The 15,763-nt window shown below is 34.6% G+C and overlaps 1 protein-coding gene across 2 annotated transcripts in view; it reads left to right on the top strand.

Annotated features, from left to right (window-relative positions):
- The window catches only part of Dbp45A (putative ATP-dependent RNA helicase Dbp45A), a 29,232-nt gene that overhangs the window by 10,822 nt on the left and 2,647 nt on the right, over positions 1-15,763 (top strand). For both annotated transcript variants that reach the window (XM_089232214.1, XM_089232215.1), the window contains exons 4-6: positions 1,184-1,461; positions 5,978-6,132; positions 15,170-15,367. In XM_089232214.1, the coding sequence (XP_089088340.1) occupies positions 1,184-1,461; positions 5,978-6,132; positions 15,170-15,367 (631 nt within the window). The remainder of the gene's footprint in view (positions 1-1,183; positions 1,462-5,977; positions 6,133-15,169; positions 15,368-15,763) is intronic.

Below are 15,763 nucleotides of genomic sequence, written 5' to 3'. Positions count from 1 at the left end.
ACATTACATGCACATTGTGCACATTCCTCTACAGAATTTGTTACAAATTGGTACATGCCAGAATGTGTGGTCGGAGTGTATGTGTGGCCCTAATGTATTTATTTTGCCATTTGATTTTCCTTGGGGGCTCCCAAGTTTCTACTTCATCTCCCGTACTCCCAAAAAAGTCTTGTCTTCTGAATTTTGACCATGATTGTAAAAAATCCCTGCTTTTGGGAGGGAAAATCATTCCCTAACAATTTACCCGGAAAAAAGACAGTTGATGTTTTAATCCTCCAAAATGACATCACAATTTAATGTAAATTGTTACTATAGCGTCAAATAACTACAAAAATTTCATTTTCAAGAGGGAAAAAACAAAATTCATCAAACAGCCAACATCAATTCGTCCTTTCAACATCCGACATTAGTGAGATGTCTTGCATCTGTTTTGACCATACCTCGCTTCAGGCCTTATGATGATTTTTTTTTACCGTGATTTTATATGAGAGTAGTAATAACAGGTAATTTAATATACTGGTTTTCAATAATTAGCAACTTGGCACTAATCAGTGATGGCTTGCACGATGCCACATTTTTACAAAGGGAAAAAATTACCCCTATAATATTGCTTTTATTAATGAAAAATCCCTATATTGTTTTTCTAAACTCCCTTTTATATTTATTTTGTATGGAATTTGGATCTGATCAAAACCTCCCTAATTCTCCTCCTCCAAAGTTGGTAACTATGCAGTTGGGAGAAACGGTGACAAATAGCTGGAACAAATATTATATGATTCAAGGGCTTCAGAGCAGCATGAATATTATTTCAAGAGTTCCATGGAGAGATTGAGAAACATCCTAATCAGGACTAAATTTAGAAATATGCCAGTATTTATCATTGATTTGTTTTTATTTTAGAGAGTTTAATTTCCATATATATCGGCAGCCATGAATCATTTGGTAGTATTCTTATAACACATTCACATCATGCCTATGAAGCCATTGTGGTTACTGTAAATTCTATTGGTGGAATCAGAGTTAAGTATTGTTGATTGCACAGCATTGGTCAGCTAAAGTTGATTTTTTTATTGTTCTCCAACTTTTAAATGTGATGCAAGCTTGCTTGCTTATTTGATCATTTGACAGAATCATTGATTTGATGTATATCTTGAGCTTTCTTTTAAATTTCCTCTTTCATTAGCTGGGAACTATTATCAAGGCGTTGGGGAAACCATCTGAAAGGCAGACCTTAATGTTCAGTGCGACCATGAGCAAATCCTTAGAAGAGTTCAAATCTATTGTGACACCAAAACTGTTTGTTTGGTCTTCAGAATTCCAAAATACTACTGTGGAGAAACTCGATCAAAGGTTCATAGTGAGTCCTCCTGCAATGAAGAATGCGTCTTTGGTTCATGTCATTCAAAAGTTTCAAGAACAGCATCCAGACAGGTTGATTATGGTCTTCACAAAAACCTGCAAGTGAGTTTTGTCAATGTATACATAACGTGTGACTCCCAAAACTTCCTTTTTTGTCACTTAAAATGCCTTAAGTGTTAACTACACATAGCTGCCAAGTCTCCCGAATTTTTCTGGAATCTCCCGAATTTTAGCTTCATCGCTCGATCTCCCGAATTTTTACAAAAATTACAAAAATCCCTAATTGTCCCTAAAAATTCCCTACTTCATTAAAAAAATCCCCACTTATGAAAACAATCCCTAAGGAATTTCTTGTGGGCATGAAGCCTCTTTTTTTTCCCTTTCGAAATGACGTCACACGTCGTAAATGGGGAAATTCCCTTTTCTAAGGAAGTTTTACAAACCCTCTGATGGTAACAAGAAAGTTGTTTGTCTTATCGTGCAGGGAAATGGCTTAGCAGCCAATAGTCCTGGATAATAATTGAAGATTATAGTGACGCGCATATGGTCAAAATTTCTTTTGTTGAAGTTACGTACGTGCGATATAACAAAGCATGAATAATGATAAGCAAAAACATATTTAATCAATTTTAAAGATACTTATTCCGATGAATTTCCTTTCATCAAACGTTCCAGAAGAGGGCCGACTATTCCTTTTTGTACAAGTTGTGTTACGGACATAAACATCGGTCATGGAAAGACTGCCATCATCAGTCGTGAAGTGAAAAAAAAACATCAAGCAAGTGTCACAAAAAGTCAGTGTTCTTCAAAAATTGACGGTGTTTTCCTTCATCTTCCGATGATTTTGGGGTCATTCACACAGCATTTCTGATTGAATACAATATTTATTTTTACATCATTGAAGTTTTGGCCTCCGATTTCACTTGTTTTTTGCATAGGAATTTTATTCCCAAGGGTTTAACTTCCATGTCTGTAAAATCCCTATTTTAATTTGACTTCAGTTTTTGAGTAGGGATTTTATTCCCTACACTTTAACTTTTATGTTTGGAAAATCCCTATTTTATTTGGAAAAATCTCTATTGTATTTATTAGGGAGTGGTTTTAGCATAAAATACGGGTTTGTGCGAAAATCTCCCGAATTTTCATTTTCAAAAGTTGGCAGCTATGACTACAGTTGACCTGACAAGTGATGTGGCTCTTGAAATTCTGTTAAGCTCTGGAATGGTGGCATGTGGCAGAGTTCTAAGATTCTCATCTGGTTAGTGAATCACCTATCTAAAGTAGTTATAATCAGGGTATGTCAGTTTATAAATCATCTTGATTTAAACCATGATTTAAATCACTTGATTTAAAAAAAAACATTAATTTAAATCACAAAATTTAAATTTAATTTTTTCATGTTATTGAAATGTAGTAAAGTTCGTGATATTAAAAAAGAAATATGAAAGATCTGATGAACGTAGACTTGGACGTAGTAATTCTTAGATATAGTGCAGAAAGATAGTTTTTCTATTTCTAGATTTTGTGCATGCAAAAAATGACACAAAAATGTGGGGAGCTAAGATTAGACATAACTGCACTAAGTATCTGCATTGGTAATGCATTGCAATGGGACACTCTGGTTTCCCTTGTTTTTTCACAAAGCTTTGAATTCTATGCTCTAATTGCTGATTTAAAATGATAATAGATGTTGTACCGTTACCTTGTTGTTACCGTTGAACTTGAAATTGTTATGCAAAAAAAGTGAAAAGGTCTAGATTTTGTTCACTTTTTTACTAAATCTGTGAAAGAATAAATATGTATTAATTATTAAGCAACATGATGCAAGTCTGAAACACATGATAATAAACACATCCATTAATTGCATAAGAAACAGTATGGTCAATAGAATATGTTTTTCATTTAGTTAATGCTGAATGACCCTTTGGTTGTACATCGAGTGAATTGAGAAACCTATACTACACAGGTATATATCTGATACTGAGTCGCCACTAGGCATTTACGTTAAGGAGGGGAGCCCTCATGAATAAAAGCACACTAAGAAGAAAAATGTTAATCGATGAAGTGTTAATTCACACACAGGCCCAATGACCTTTCATAAAACATAAATAGACTTTTAGTGTTTGCATTTCTTGCTTGTAGTTTGGTTATTTATTGTTCGTTACATATTGTTTGTTAGTTTATTCATTAAAGCTAAATTAAATTTGAGAGATAAGAGGAGAAAATATGCACTATTAATGAGTAACAAGATTTGTTTTATAACTAATAAGCAGTCAGTTAATTTAATTAAAAAAATCAGATTCAAATGAAAAAAATTTTGATTTTTTTTTAAAAAATAATTTTTTTATATTCTGGTTATAATGATGCATACATTATAATTAAAGTGGCTAAAGCCAGAGTGCCTCTTTAGAGTGCACCTCAAAATGTTTTGCACAGAGATCAGATTGCAAACTTTGTTGAACTGAAAGTACATACATGTCATTATACCATGATATACTCTGATCCGTTGTTAAACAAACATTTTTGCATTTCCACCTTATAGCCAGAACACAGTGAAAAACATATTTAACATTTCTTGTGTAACTTGTTTGTTTAATGATTTTACTTTTGTGATGTTTCCATGAATTTTAAAATCTTGTAATGCTAATTAAGTTACCATTTTGCCCTGACTGGCTATCATTTTCATTCTGCGAGCAAATTTTCCATTTGTTGGATGAGTACAGCATTGTCTAATTTTAAATTTCTACACATTCCCCCCCCCCCCTTTGCAATACAAAATTTCATTGCTTCAGGAGTATCTATGCAAATTTTATCATTTATATTGTTATTATTATTATTTTATTATTGACCACTGGTTTTTGTTTTATACTAACAGAACTTTAGTTATTATCACCCTGTATATATTGTAAATCATCACTAATTAATCTGCATTAATTATGCTTCATTAATCACATTGTATTTACATAGTTTATACCAAAGTTGTTGCAAAATAGCATCCTAATTAAGCATATTGAAAGTAACTGGAGAAAACATCTTTATTATATGGTTACTAATAGTATTATGAATTTAAAAAAAAATTCCTCGAGTTGAGCTATAAAATAATTATATTGCAAAAGTTGGTTTCTGTTAAAATGTAAGAAATATTATTGATTAATTAATATGGGAATAGTGTTAATTAATAATAAACATTTTATTTTAATTGCTAAAAAGAAATTTCAGTGATTTTTCAGGAATTTTATCATTTTTAATGTAAATGCTATCTTATATATAAATGTGAAAATATGTATGTTCGTCCTTTATACAAATCTACAATTTTAGGCCAATTATCGCTAAATTTTGCATATATACCAAACAGGACCGGGATTGAATGATAAGCTACTTTAAAAGTTTGTCAAAGCTGGGCAAATGCCCGAAATGGGCAAAAAACTGTTGATCAACAATGATCTCAACAATCACTTTTGGAATATTTACTTTGGTTACTGTGGTTCTCAAACAATGCGTTCCAGACATGTATATTCCTTTACAATGGTTTGCCGCTTCTTTAATGCTGCCAGTATTATGTATAACAGTTTATTTCTTTATAATGATTTGTCGCTTTCTCAGTCTTCCCAGTAATTGAAGAAAACCCAGGCATTGCCGGGTATTATAGCTAGTTTAAACCAAATAAACCAGGTTTTTGGTTTTTAAAAAAATATTTTTACCCACCCTGGTTAGAGTACCTATGCCCATTTCGAGTGGTTTAAGTTTGAATCCTTTTGAGAGGTATTGAAAAAAGGTATGAAGTTATAGATCAAGCAGTTACCGCATTTCACTGCATTAGCCGGCATGCCATAAAATGCGAGGGACACCAGCTGCTTGAATGTTAGGGTCTGGTTTGTTCCCGGCATGCTGGGAAAAGCAGGGTTTAATGAGGATCACAGTTTTCATTCAGCCAATTCTATGGATTTTTATATGTTCTATTTTGTACAGATTTCACTGTATAAGATGGAAATTCTTTAACCTTCACTGGATCATATCAAATGTTTCAAAAATTCCTCTAATTCCTTTTCTTTGCCAAAACCTTAAAACTTCTGACATCCTTTGTTTTCAAACCTAACCTATATACTTCCAGTTTTTTCCTATGCATGTTAAATTAAGGACCAGTGCCAGAACTGCAGGGGACAAAGAAGACAACTGTCCCAGGGTAGGAGCAAATTGAGGGAGTAACGACACTTTTATAAAATCATCAAATTTTGCAGTGGGGGGGGGGGGGTTCAGCAAAATCATGTTTCTGTCTCTCACAAAAATCCTAGTTAGGACTCTGTTTGGGACCCATTTCATATATATACCCAAGTAAATATATTATTTCTCTTTTTAGAGAATTAATCAAATTTAAGTGTAGACAAGAGATGACCATTTTTAACATTCATTTATTTAATAAATAATAATTGAATTTTACTCTCAAAATGAGATAAAAACTAATCTGACAATTATTACAACATTTTCTTTTAATAAAACCATAATAGTTGTATGTAAATAGTAACAGTAATGTGTATGTGTAAACTTCACATTAAGAAATGACATTTTTATAGTAAATATTTTTTCATCCTCAATCATGAACACAATTGATATATTTCAGGAGCTGCCAACTCTTGTCAGTAGCTCTAAATAACCTTGGATTCAAGAATGTTTCATTGAACTCGATGCTCTTGCAGAAGACAAGGATAGCGTCTCTGACGCAGTTCAAATCAGGATCTGTAAAACTTTTGTTTGCCACTGATGTTGCCAGCAGAGGTTTGAATGATTATTATTATTGGTTTTTTTTTTTGGTGATAACAAATTTAATTCCACACAATCATTATGCTAATGATTCATAGATTCCTTGAGAAAGTCTTTCAGGAAAAAAATTTTGAATCTGATCAATTGATCAAGATCTGAAGGAAAGGGCTTTTTTCTTCACACATTTCCCTTAACTGTAGAAATGCCATTACAAAATCAGCTCCACACATATATGTATCTCAGCAAATGCTATGGACTGATTAGGACATTAAGTACAGAAATGTTTGTTAACAAGAGGGAAGGAGACAACACTTTCTACTTTTCTACATAGTCTTGCAGCCTGATAACGATAACTTACAGGAAAGAAAAATAGGTTTGGTTATAAACCTTATCTTCAGAATGTCCAAAAAAAACTTCAGATGGGAAAAAAATTGATAGAATTATCCAAAGTACTGATAACTATATAAAATTTTTTTTCCTATGTTACAGTATTTGTTCATTCTGTTTGAATATCATTTGCAAAAATGAATGAATGAAGAATGCCTAAATGATAACATTATCTGTGATTCTAATAAGCTTCTTTGACTGTATTATGATCAAGTTCACTCAAAAATTACATTGTTTTTTATATTTCATGAGATTGTGTACAACCTTTCAAGTTCAACTGCAAATATCTTCATAATTTTTGATTTTATAATTTCTTTTTCAAGATATTTTGGATAAAAAGCTTAATTCATTGAAATTGACTGAAAGAGGGATTTTGATCCACTGGTAGATTGCAATAAATAGGTTGCCATCAGTTCCTGAAGAATAATTAGCAAATGTACGGAAACGGTTTTACAAAAGATGAACAGAGGATCATTTTTGTAAATTAGGCTTTAAGCATAATCAAGAAATTCTAGTAATTCCAGAACAGTAAAATGTTGCAGTTTGAGATACTAATGAGTCATTATGTACTGCTATGCAAATGTTGATGATTAAGTTGAACCTCATGGTTGATTTACAGACTTTGTGTTAATGGATTGGATAATTTGAACATTTTTTTTTGCAGTCACTTCTGAATTTCAAATTAACAAACATATAAAGTGTGATTGGCATTCTATAAACACATGCCACATTCACATTTCCATTGCATTATTATATTCATATAAAAATCACTGTTTGTGTTGAGTACAGTGCATTTTAGGTAGAATAAGAGTAATTCTGTTTACAAGTTACAAAAACAAAAGTTCAGTACTATGAGTACAGTATTATCCAGCCCAAAATTTGTTTTTTTTTCCCAAACCCTTCATGAAATTGCGCATCTGATCAACAGACCCTTCACAAAATATTGTGCATGAAAGACTGCATTCCAAAAACTTTTTCCTGAACCTTCTGAGGCTTTCTTAATTTTTTCCTCCTAAAAAATTGGAGGAAAAAATGATTTATTTATTGAGAAATTGGGATGAATGGCCGTCCGTTTACACAAGGGTATTGCAACAACATGCCAATTGGTTATGATGCAGAATCTGATAATCCTGTGTGCAGCTTGAAAAGTGTGCTACCAGAGAGAACTTTATGAGTGCCTCTTTTGCACATTTTGCACATGCTCTTAAGACTTGCCTTTTAAATCATATTTTCTTAAGTTCAGTATAATGCTGTTGTACAGTTGGACTGGCTACAGCACCAGTTCTGGTGTTCAGTGTCTTAGTCTTTTGCTGTTTTCCGACTCAGAGGCTTGAATGGGAGTTTCTCTCTTGTTTGAAAGTTGTCTGCAGAGAGCTGGTAGACCAATAATATGCTACTTGTAAAAATATGAACATTCGGGAATCTGCCACTTACACTTTTAATATGGAAGGCAGATGACAGTACTTTGTGAACATGAAACATGCATAAGGCCACCCATAATGCTCACTAAGCACTTCACAGCATGCACTAATTTGTTAGAAGTTCCCAAGAAGAATGCTTATGTGGTGAATTGCTACAGAAGATTCACCACCACGCCAATCTCGACAGAAAGTTGCTTTGGCAACCATGAAGAGAAAGGGAGAATCTTTCCCCTTTGCGTGGGTGGGAGTCAGAACGAGGTGAACAACCCCATCAGAAACTAAAATGTCTTAATAATAATAACGTGATCCTCACGTATTCCCAAGGGATCAACATGATCCGTCCAGGGAATTTGTTAGTGTTAGTAAACATCCATGCCCGAACCGGGATTCAAACCCAGACCTGCACAGTGAGAAGCTAGTTCCCTAACCACTCGACTGCCAGGTGGCAAAATGGCGCTTCTTTTACTAGTAGTTGTCGATTATCGAAACACCAATTATAATGAATAAAAGTGATTAGTTATTATTGAAAAGAATGAGTGTTCTATTGAGAAGACAATAACATCAAGAGGGCTCATATATCACCTCACTTACAAGGGCAGGGGACATTCCAGACATTTTTTGTAGTCCTGTTTTTGTGAAAATTTTCCTAATTTTTGTGAAAATAGTAATTTGTTTCGTGTAAAGTAAGTAATTTTGTGGAAAGCAAAATAGTTATATAGTAGTAAATTTTTATTTTGTGAAGGGTCCGTTTTTTAAATCCGGAATTTTGTGAAGGGTCCAGAAAAGGGATCCAAATTTCAGCTGGACAAATCCCTGAAGTTTCATGCATGGTTTAGTAGTGCAGTGAAATCTGACCAAGACGGACATCATTATACGAGATGGAAACCTGTCTTCAATGGAATCAAAAGATAGTCCTTATGATAATTTGTGCTTTAATTAATTTGTCTGATCCACTAGGGTGGGTCAAAAAAAATTAAGTTTTTATTTTCAAATTGCTGTATTGTTAAATTGCCTCCTTTAATAAGAAGAAAAACAATGTAAAAAAAATTTTTTTTTAATCTTTTGATATCTTCCGGTCATGAATCGTACTTAAAGTTTATAGACTGATAAAATCAAACATTTTGTTACTTAAAATTCCACGATCGGCATGCTATAGTTTATGCTTATTTTATGGCTCAATAAAACAAATTGAATAAAAACATCATCAATATTTTAATATTTATCACGCAATGTGTTTAAAAAATAGGAATTAACCAATTTTTTGTAAATTTCATTGTACAGTTCGTTAGTTAGTTCCTAGATACATGCTCGTTTCTTATACATGCACCCTCCAAGGCAGAATATGCCGAAATCTGAGACCTACATTGCAGAATAAGTAGCACTACTGTAGAACAATCTGAATGAAATTTAAGAAAAAGCGCAAAAAACACTATTATGGGGATTTTTACAGCAGAAAGTCTGTACTGTACTGTATTTTGTAAATTTGTAAACCTATTCACATTGTAACAACCAGTACAGCCTACAACCAAGGAGACATTTGTCTCCTTGGTTGCCAATAATATCATATAACATGTATTCACACAAACTGTAAAATAAACTTGCAGTTGAAATTGAAATTTTCATTCAGCCGAGAGTTTGTTGCAGAACAATGCAAAACATTCTGCTTTGGGACATGCACCAAGTTCATCATCACAAAAACCTTATTGGCGGAGGAAAGTTAAACTGAGTGCAACAGCATTAAAGTATGACTGATTTGGAGTTTCTGATCGCGCTACTGTGCCATTGTAACGGATCAGGATGATGCCCTTCTCTGTTACGCTTACGTTTAATTATTTAATTTGGGGATTCTCCCGGGGGAGATATCACATCGTCTCGTTACATTGTTATTGTATTTTTACTTACCTGTTACAGCGGTTGGCTGCAGACTTCTGCCAAAATAATTTTGTTTTTGTGTTTTTCAGTGTTTGATGTAAGAGGTGTGATCGGTGAGCCTGGCCAGCTCGCCCGATTACGTTTAGCGTTGCCACTGAGAAATTTTGAAATATTTTTTGACTTTGTTTTGTATGCTAATTATTTTTGTGAAATGTTGAATTTTTATCGAGAGACGGAGTGTTGCCGGTAGACGAATGGTCCTAAAGTTAAAGCCGGTTTACAATGTATAAAAGCGTGTCTCTCGATCTCACTAATCGCATTCATTCATTCGTTCATTCAAGTATTCACCTCTTGTTTTGGCTGCTTGAGTAGCTTGTTCTCGGCTTTGGTCATGAAATTTCAAAATAATTTTATGATCTAAATAACTACCATTCTTGTTCCCGGCGGGTCCGGTGAAGATGTTTTTATAAAAGTTAAATAACCAATTAACGAGTCTTGCAGTTCAACTCGTGACTAGTTGCCCTCTGGCAGATGAAACCTTGAATGGTCTGGTTCGTGACGAAACTTCTGGTTTGATCATTTTTGTCGCACCACGGTAATTTTTCTGCACACGAGGGCTAATTAGACCGGGACCTACAATTTATTGCCGATTCCAAACGGCAGGCTTGCTTTTTTTTATACTCATCGAGAGGTTGGTGCGCTAACCCCTCGATGGGGGACTCCCTGCGGTAGCAATTTTTTGCTGCGGTCAAGTCGCCGTTTTTTGTTGTACCCCTGTGTCATGAAAGTTTTCTGACAAGGACGAACCGGGTATCGAACTCGCGACACCTCTAAACATCCTTTGGTACTTTAGGCGAGCATCTTATCGACCGGGCTACCTTGCCCCGAAACTTCTGGTCTAATGCTATGGAAACGCCCAGTACCTCTCTCTTCGACGTTCAACTGGCTGGGCTCCGATGGACTGTTATCTATGATTGCTGGGAGGTCTACCTGGAAACTGGTTGCTGACGACTTGCTCTGAAATTTGGGACACTGTTCTTCGGTTGGTTCCTAGCGACGTGAACGGATCTACATCGCTATCGTATCTAGTGCACTTGCATCTCTTGGTCTACGAAAAGAAAGGCGATGTCCTGCTAAATGAACAGGGACTTCTGCGGTGAGATCCATGCTTTTTTTATAGTTAAAATTGATGTTCGAATAATTGACTTTAACGCAAAAAAAATTGTTTTAATGAACGAAATCTAACTTAATGTAAAATAACCATTAATGCAATAAAGCATTTTGAAGTGATACAAAACAACTTGTTTGTTTTCTGCTTGTTGTTTGTCTTTAACTGTATAATTTGAACCGGGCACATAACCCCATTAAGGGATGTTACACCATAGCTTCGAGTGTTCGGCAAGAGATCGGAATGATAACCAACACAGATTTTTCCTGTGTAGTGGACAAATGTAAAATCAGAAAGGAAAAGATAGTTTTGTCAGTATGAATTTGAAGTTTACATGCACACCTAATGAGAAGAAAGTTCTACTCTTTACTTTGATGGCAGAAAAGATAATACTGTACTTTGTCAGAAATGTAAATGCCAAGCATTTTCGCAAGAACAGAGAAAAATAACGTATTATTCTCTGATTCAGGAACCTGAATCGACTTACATTGGACATGTTTCTACTTCCTCGAGTTCTTTCACCAGCATAACTCGAAGGATTATTTCTCATCTGTCTGAACTAGAGATATCGCTTGGAAAGCTACAAATGAGTGGGTATGATGGCACTGTTTCTAACACTGGCTGGAAGAATGGCGTCATCCGTCAGCTAGAACTGACAAGAATTTATTAGATGTGGAAAGACCACTACAGTAGAGGGTGTGTCTACTGCACTTCAATGAACTCACTTTCCATCATATTTTTGAGCATATAAATGGGTGAAGTTGGTTTTTTGTGGTTCCAACTTTTTGAGCTGTGAATTCCAGCCGAGATCTCCCCATTAAAATGTCTCGCCATAGAAAGCAACAGGCCTACAACGATACAATATTCAATCATTACACTTCACTCACAATTAGTAATTGTGTAGATGGCAGCATTAAAAAATCAGACACAACACTAAAGATATAGACAGTTAGGTACATACACTTACATTTCCGGCACAATTCTCTTGGTAGTAAATAGAACATGGTGATAGACAGAAGTTGTGTGCTTAGTTTGAAGTAAAGAAAGCATATAAATGGTGCAAGCCAAAATATTTTTGAGCCCATTGGACAACAGCTTACTGGGTGTGTATAGCTAGCTCCCTGTGGTGGGTATGAATTTCTAGATTGTTTGATTTCAGAAGTAGATGAGAAATTGCTGGGCAAAGACCAGCAGTGTTTATTAGGCATATCTGAAGCAATTAAGTCAGAACATTTTCCAGAGATTTGTCAATTTGATATCCTGGTCCTCTATCATTTTCTAGATGGCTAACTGCTGCCAGTAGAGTGCTTAGGTTATACATAAGTTTGCCCAATAACTCTGAGAACGCCGTTGTGAAATCATGCATGCCTGTGTGGTTCAACATAAAAAAAGAACAAATGTTTTTATAGTAATGTAGTATTTACCTGATGGCCTACTTGAAGTTGTTAATCCAGTAATTGAATAAATTTCTTTCTTTGCACACCCTGAAAATTTACTGTTGGCTATGATCGTTGATGACAGAACACATAAGAGAACTTGGATATAAAAGAATTTTGAAAGTAAGACAATCTGTGTCTAAAGGGAAACACTATTAGACACTTCATGCCACCTAAGATAAACTTTGAAGCTACAGATTATACTGAAATTATTTACTAGAATACTTGCCTGTTGTATATATTGTTTATAATTTTTGTTAATTGCATTTTTAATTGGGTTGCTGTATTTTTGAAATAAATGACATCCATATTTTTATGGGCATCTTTTTCTCAGCCACCTTGTTGGGCGTTTTGCCTGTTGTGGCGTTGTTTTTTTATATTTGTATTTGTATCCTCCCCCAATGTAACGGGAATTATGTGATGATGATATTATATCACTCATCAATTCCGACACTAGCCCCACCACAGACATAAAAACCTTTCCCTGTCACACTCAAACAGTTGAGAGATTTGCCAACTCATTACTGAAGCTTCAACTAAAGTATGTGGACATGGATGATGACTACATCAGATCTATGCCGTTATTAAGAGATCAGCCTGATTTCTTCCAAAGTCAGACTTTAAACATGTACACTTAGAAAATAAACCATTAGAAGTAACTGAACCACTGAATCCTAGTCAATTTTGGTAACTAGTTTTAAGATATGATGTAAATTACACACACGACCATAATTTGCATGGTTGGTTGTGAAGGGCAGGGCTGGACAAATCCCAGGTGAACATGGTGACTATAAAGTTGGTATTGGCTCCCAAAATTTTCTTTGTGTAGTTGCAGGCTGTGAGCAGCATAAAATGTTTGGAATTTACAGCAGCATATCTGCCAACATGAAAGAGGGTTACTATGCCCTAAAAAATTCAAAAGAAACATTATTTTAGATCTTTTTCAGGTAAAATGTTTTTGGCGAATATGTTTTTTTACCATTTGTCCAGCCTTGGTGTAGGGTGTGGGTGGAAGTCAACATGAGCCACCTCCTTGTGGTGAGTTCTGATTCGTTTTGTTCTGACAGAGTGGCTGTACAATGAAACTTTTGGTCAATTCCCATTTTTCAAACTCATTGCGTGACCAGTAAAGATTGAAATATTAATGATTTTTTAATTTATTTTGCTTTATTGAACTATAAAGTAAGCATAACAAACTATAGCGTGTCAATCGTGGAATTATAAGTGACATTAAAAAATTTGAGAAAAATGTTTGATTTTATTAATGTCTATAAACTTTAAGTATGATGCATGACCGGAAGATATCAACCGATTTAAAAACTTTTAACGTTGCTTTTCTTATTAAAGGAGGCAACTTTTCCGTGCTATAGTGATTTAAAAATAAAAACTTCATTTTTTTTACCCACCCTAATGTGCACCTTTACTTAAAAAATCCTGTCTAAAACAGAATATTATTTTGGTATCTTGACATTCCTTTTCATACAGATTCATACTTTTCATACAGGACCCAAGACAGACCCACAGAGTACACAGCTGTCTCTAACTTTTCTTACACATTTCATGCTTTAGATTTTTTCTCTTGTAACCTGAATCACTTACAAGAGACAAGGGGTTCACTCAAAGATTGGAGTGCTGTTATAGTTCTTTGAAAGAATATATTTTAACCCTTTAAGGGCAAAGCAAAAATCACTAAACCCACTATAAAATGCCATATCATTTCTAATTAAGGCTTTCTTCTGAGTTTCAGCTGGTGCAAAGTAAGGGTAGTCTTATAAAAAAAGTGTTCCATTGACAAATGAACTTTACAAACTATCTAGATTTGTGTAAATGTTAAAATAAGGGCCTTTAACGGAGGCGAGATATTTCATCAATGCTGCTTAAAGGATTAAAGCTGTGTATACATCATCCCCCTCATGCTAGAAGCATGAAATAAATACAAATACAAGGCCACAACAGGCAAAATGTCCAACGAGGTGGCTGAGAAAAAGATACCCATAGCAAATATGGATGTTATATATTTCAAAAATGCAGCAACCTAATTAAAAATGCAATTACAAACAATATATATACATGAGGAAATATTATGCAATGCCCATAAAATATATATATGGTTGTCTTATTCTAAGTATGGATAGCTTCTCGATTTACTCCAACATGTTTATCATATTTCTTTTTAAACATGTCAATCGTGTTAGAATTTATTACCCCCGGGGGTAAGCTATTTCCATTTATTAGCAACCCTATTAGAGAAAAATTCCCTGCGACACCATAACCTCGCATTTGCCCTTACCAATCAATACTGGTATTCCCTTGTAAAAGCAATCAATCGACAGTGTACTAATAATTCATGGTCCATCCTATCCATCCCGTTGAAAATTGTTAACACTTCGATCATGTCTCCCTGACACCTGCATTCTTCCAATGTAAACATCTTCAAAAAATGAAGTGTCTCTTCATAATGAGCATCTCTTCATGAATCTGCTCTTTTGCTCCCTTCATGTGCAAATGTTCACTTTTTGGGGTGATGAATGAGCTGATTGGATCCCTTATTTTGCTATCTAAATTTTGCCAGAAATGTGAATGTTTAACCCCTATTGAAATTCATGTTACAAAGCATTTTAGGGAAATGACACTCATAGAGTAAACATTCAAACGTCATTTCCCACGTTTTGGAAATTTGCACATTCATGCTTCTGGCATGAAGGGGGCGACATATTTTAGCATGACATGTTTTCTATTCGTTCACATTATTTAATTTTTCTTGTCAGGGCTTGACATTCCAGCTGTAGATATGGTTATCAATCATAATGTTCCATTTGCGAGAGATTACATACATCGTGTCGGTCGGACTGCAAGAGCCGGAAGAGGTGGAATGGCTATCACTATGGTCACTCGAACTGATCTAAGAAGAGTATTGGAGATAGAAGAGCTGATAGGCAAAAAGTTGGAAGAACATAAAGTTATTGGTAAGGCGTTATCACATATTCTCCCCCACTGTTTGAATATTTTGTGCTTCATTTGTCACTTTCGATTTACTGATTGTCACGAACCGAAAAATTGAATTCTGGTGGTTTTTTCTTAGCCCAAAGAAAGTAACTTTCTGGATATTTATTCAGAGGTGAACTCTGAAAGAAAAGTCTGCTCTAGTGGAGATCAGTAGACTTCTTTCAGAATTCGCCTCAGCATTATTATCCAGAATATCTCTTTCGTTGAAATTGAATTCTGTTTTACAAGCTTCTCATGTGGCGTATCAAAACTAAACTTGGTCAGTACATATTGGCTATAGTATGTTATTTGTTATTGAGTTAGGTATGTGCTGAATTAATTAATTTCTGCATATTAAAGTGTCTCCCTAGCCTGGG

This window comes from Pholcus phalangioides, unplaced genomic scaffold, assembly GCF_987345545.1.
Source record: "Pholcus phalangioides strain wild (caught in Gottingen) unplaced genomic scaffold, Ppha-v1.0 ptg000005l_1, whole genome shotgun sequence".
NCBI lineage: Eukaryota > Metazoa > Arthropoda > Arachnida > Araneae > Pholcidae > Pholcus > Pholcus phalangioides.
The sequence above is the reverse complement of the archived record's forward strand: the minus strand, read 5'-3'. Positions and strand labels throughout refer to the sequence as shown.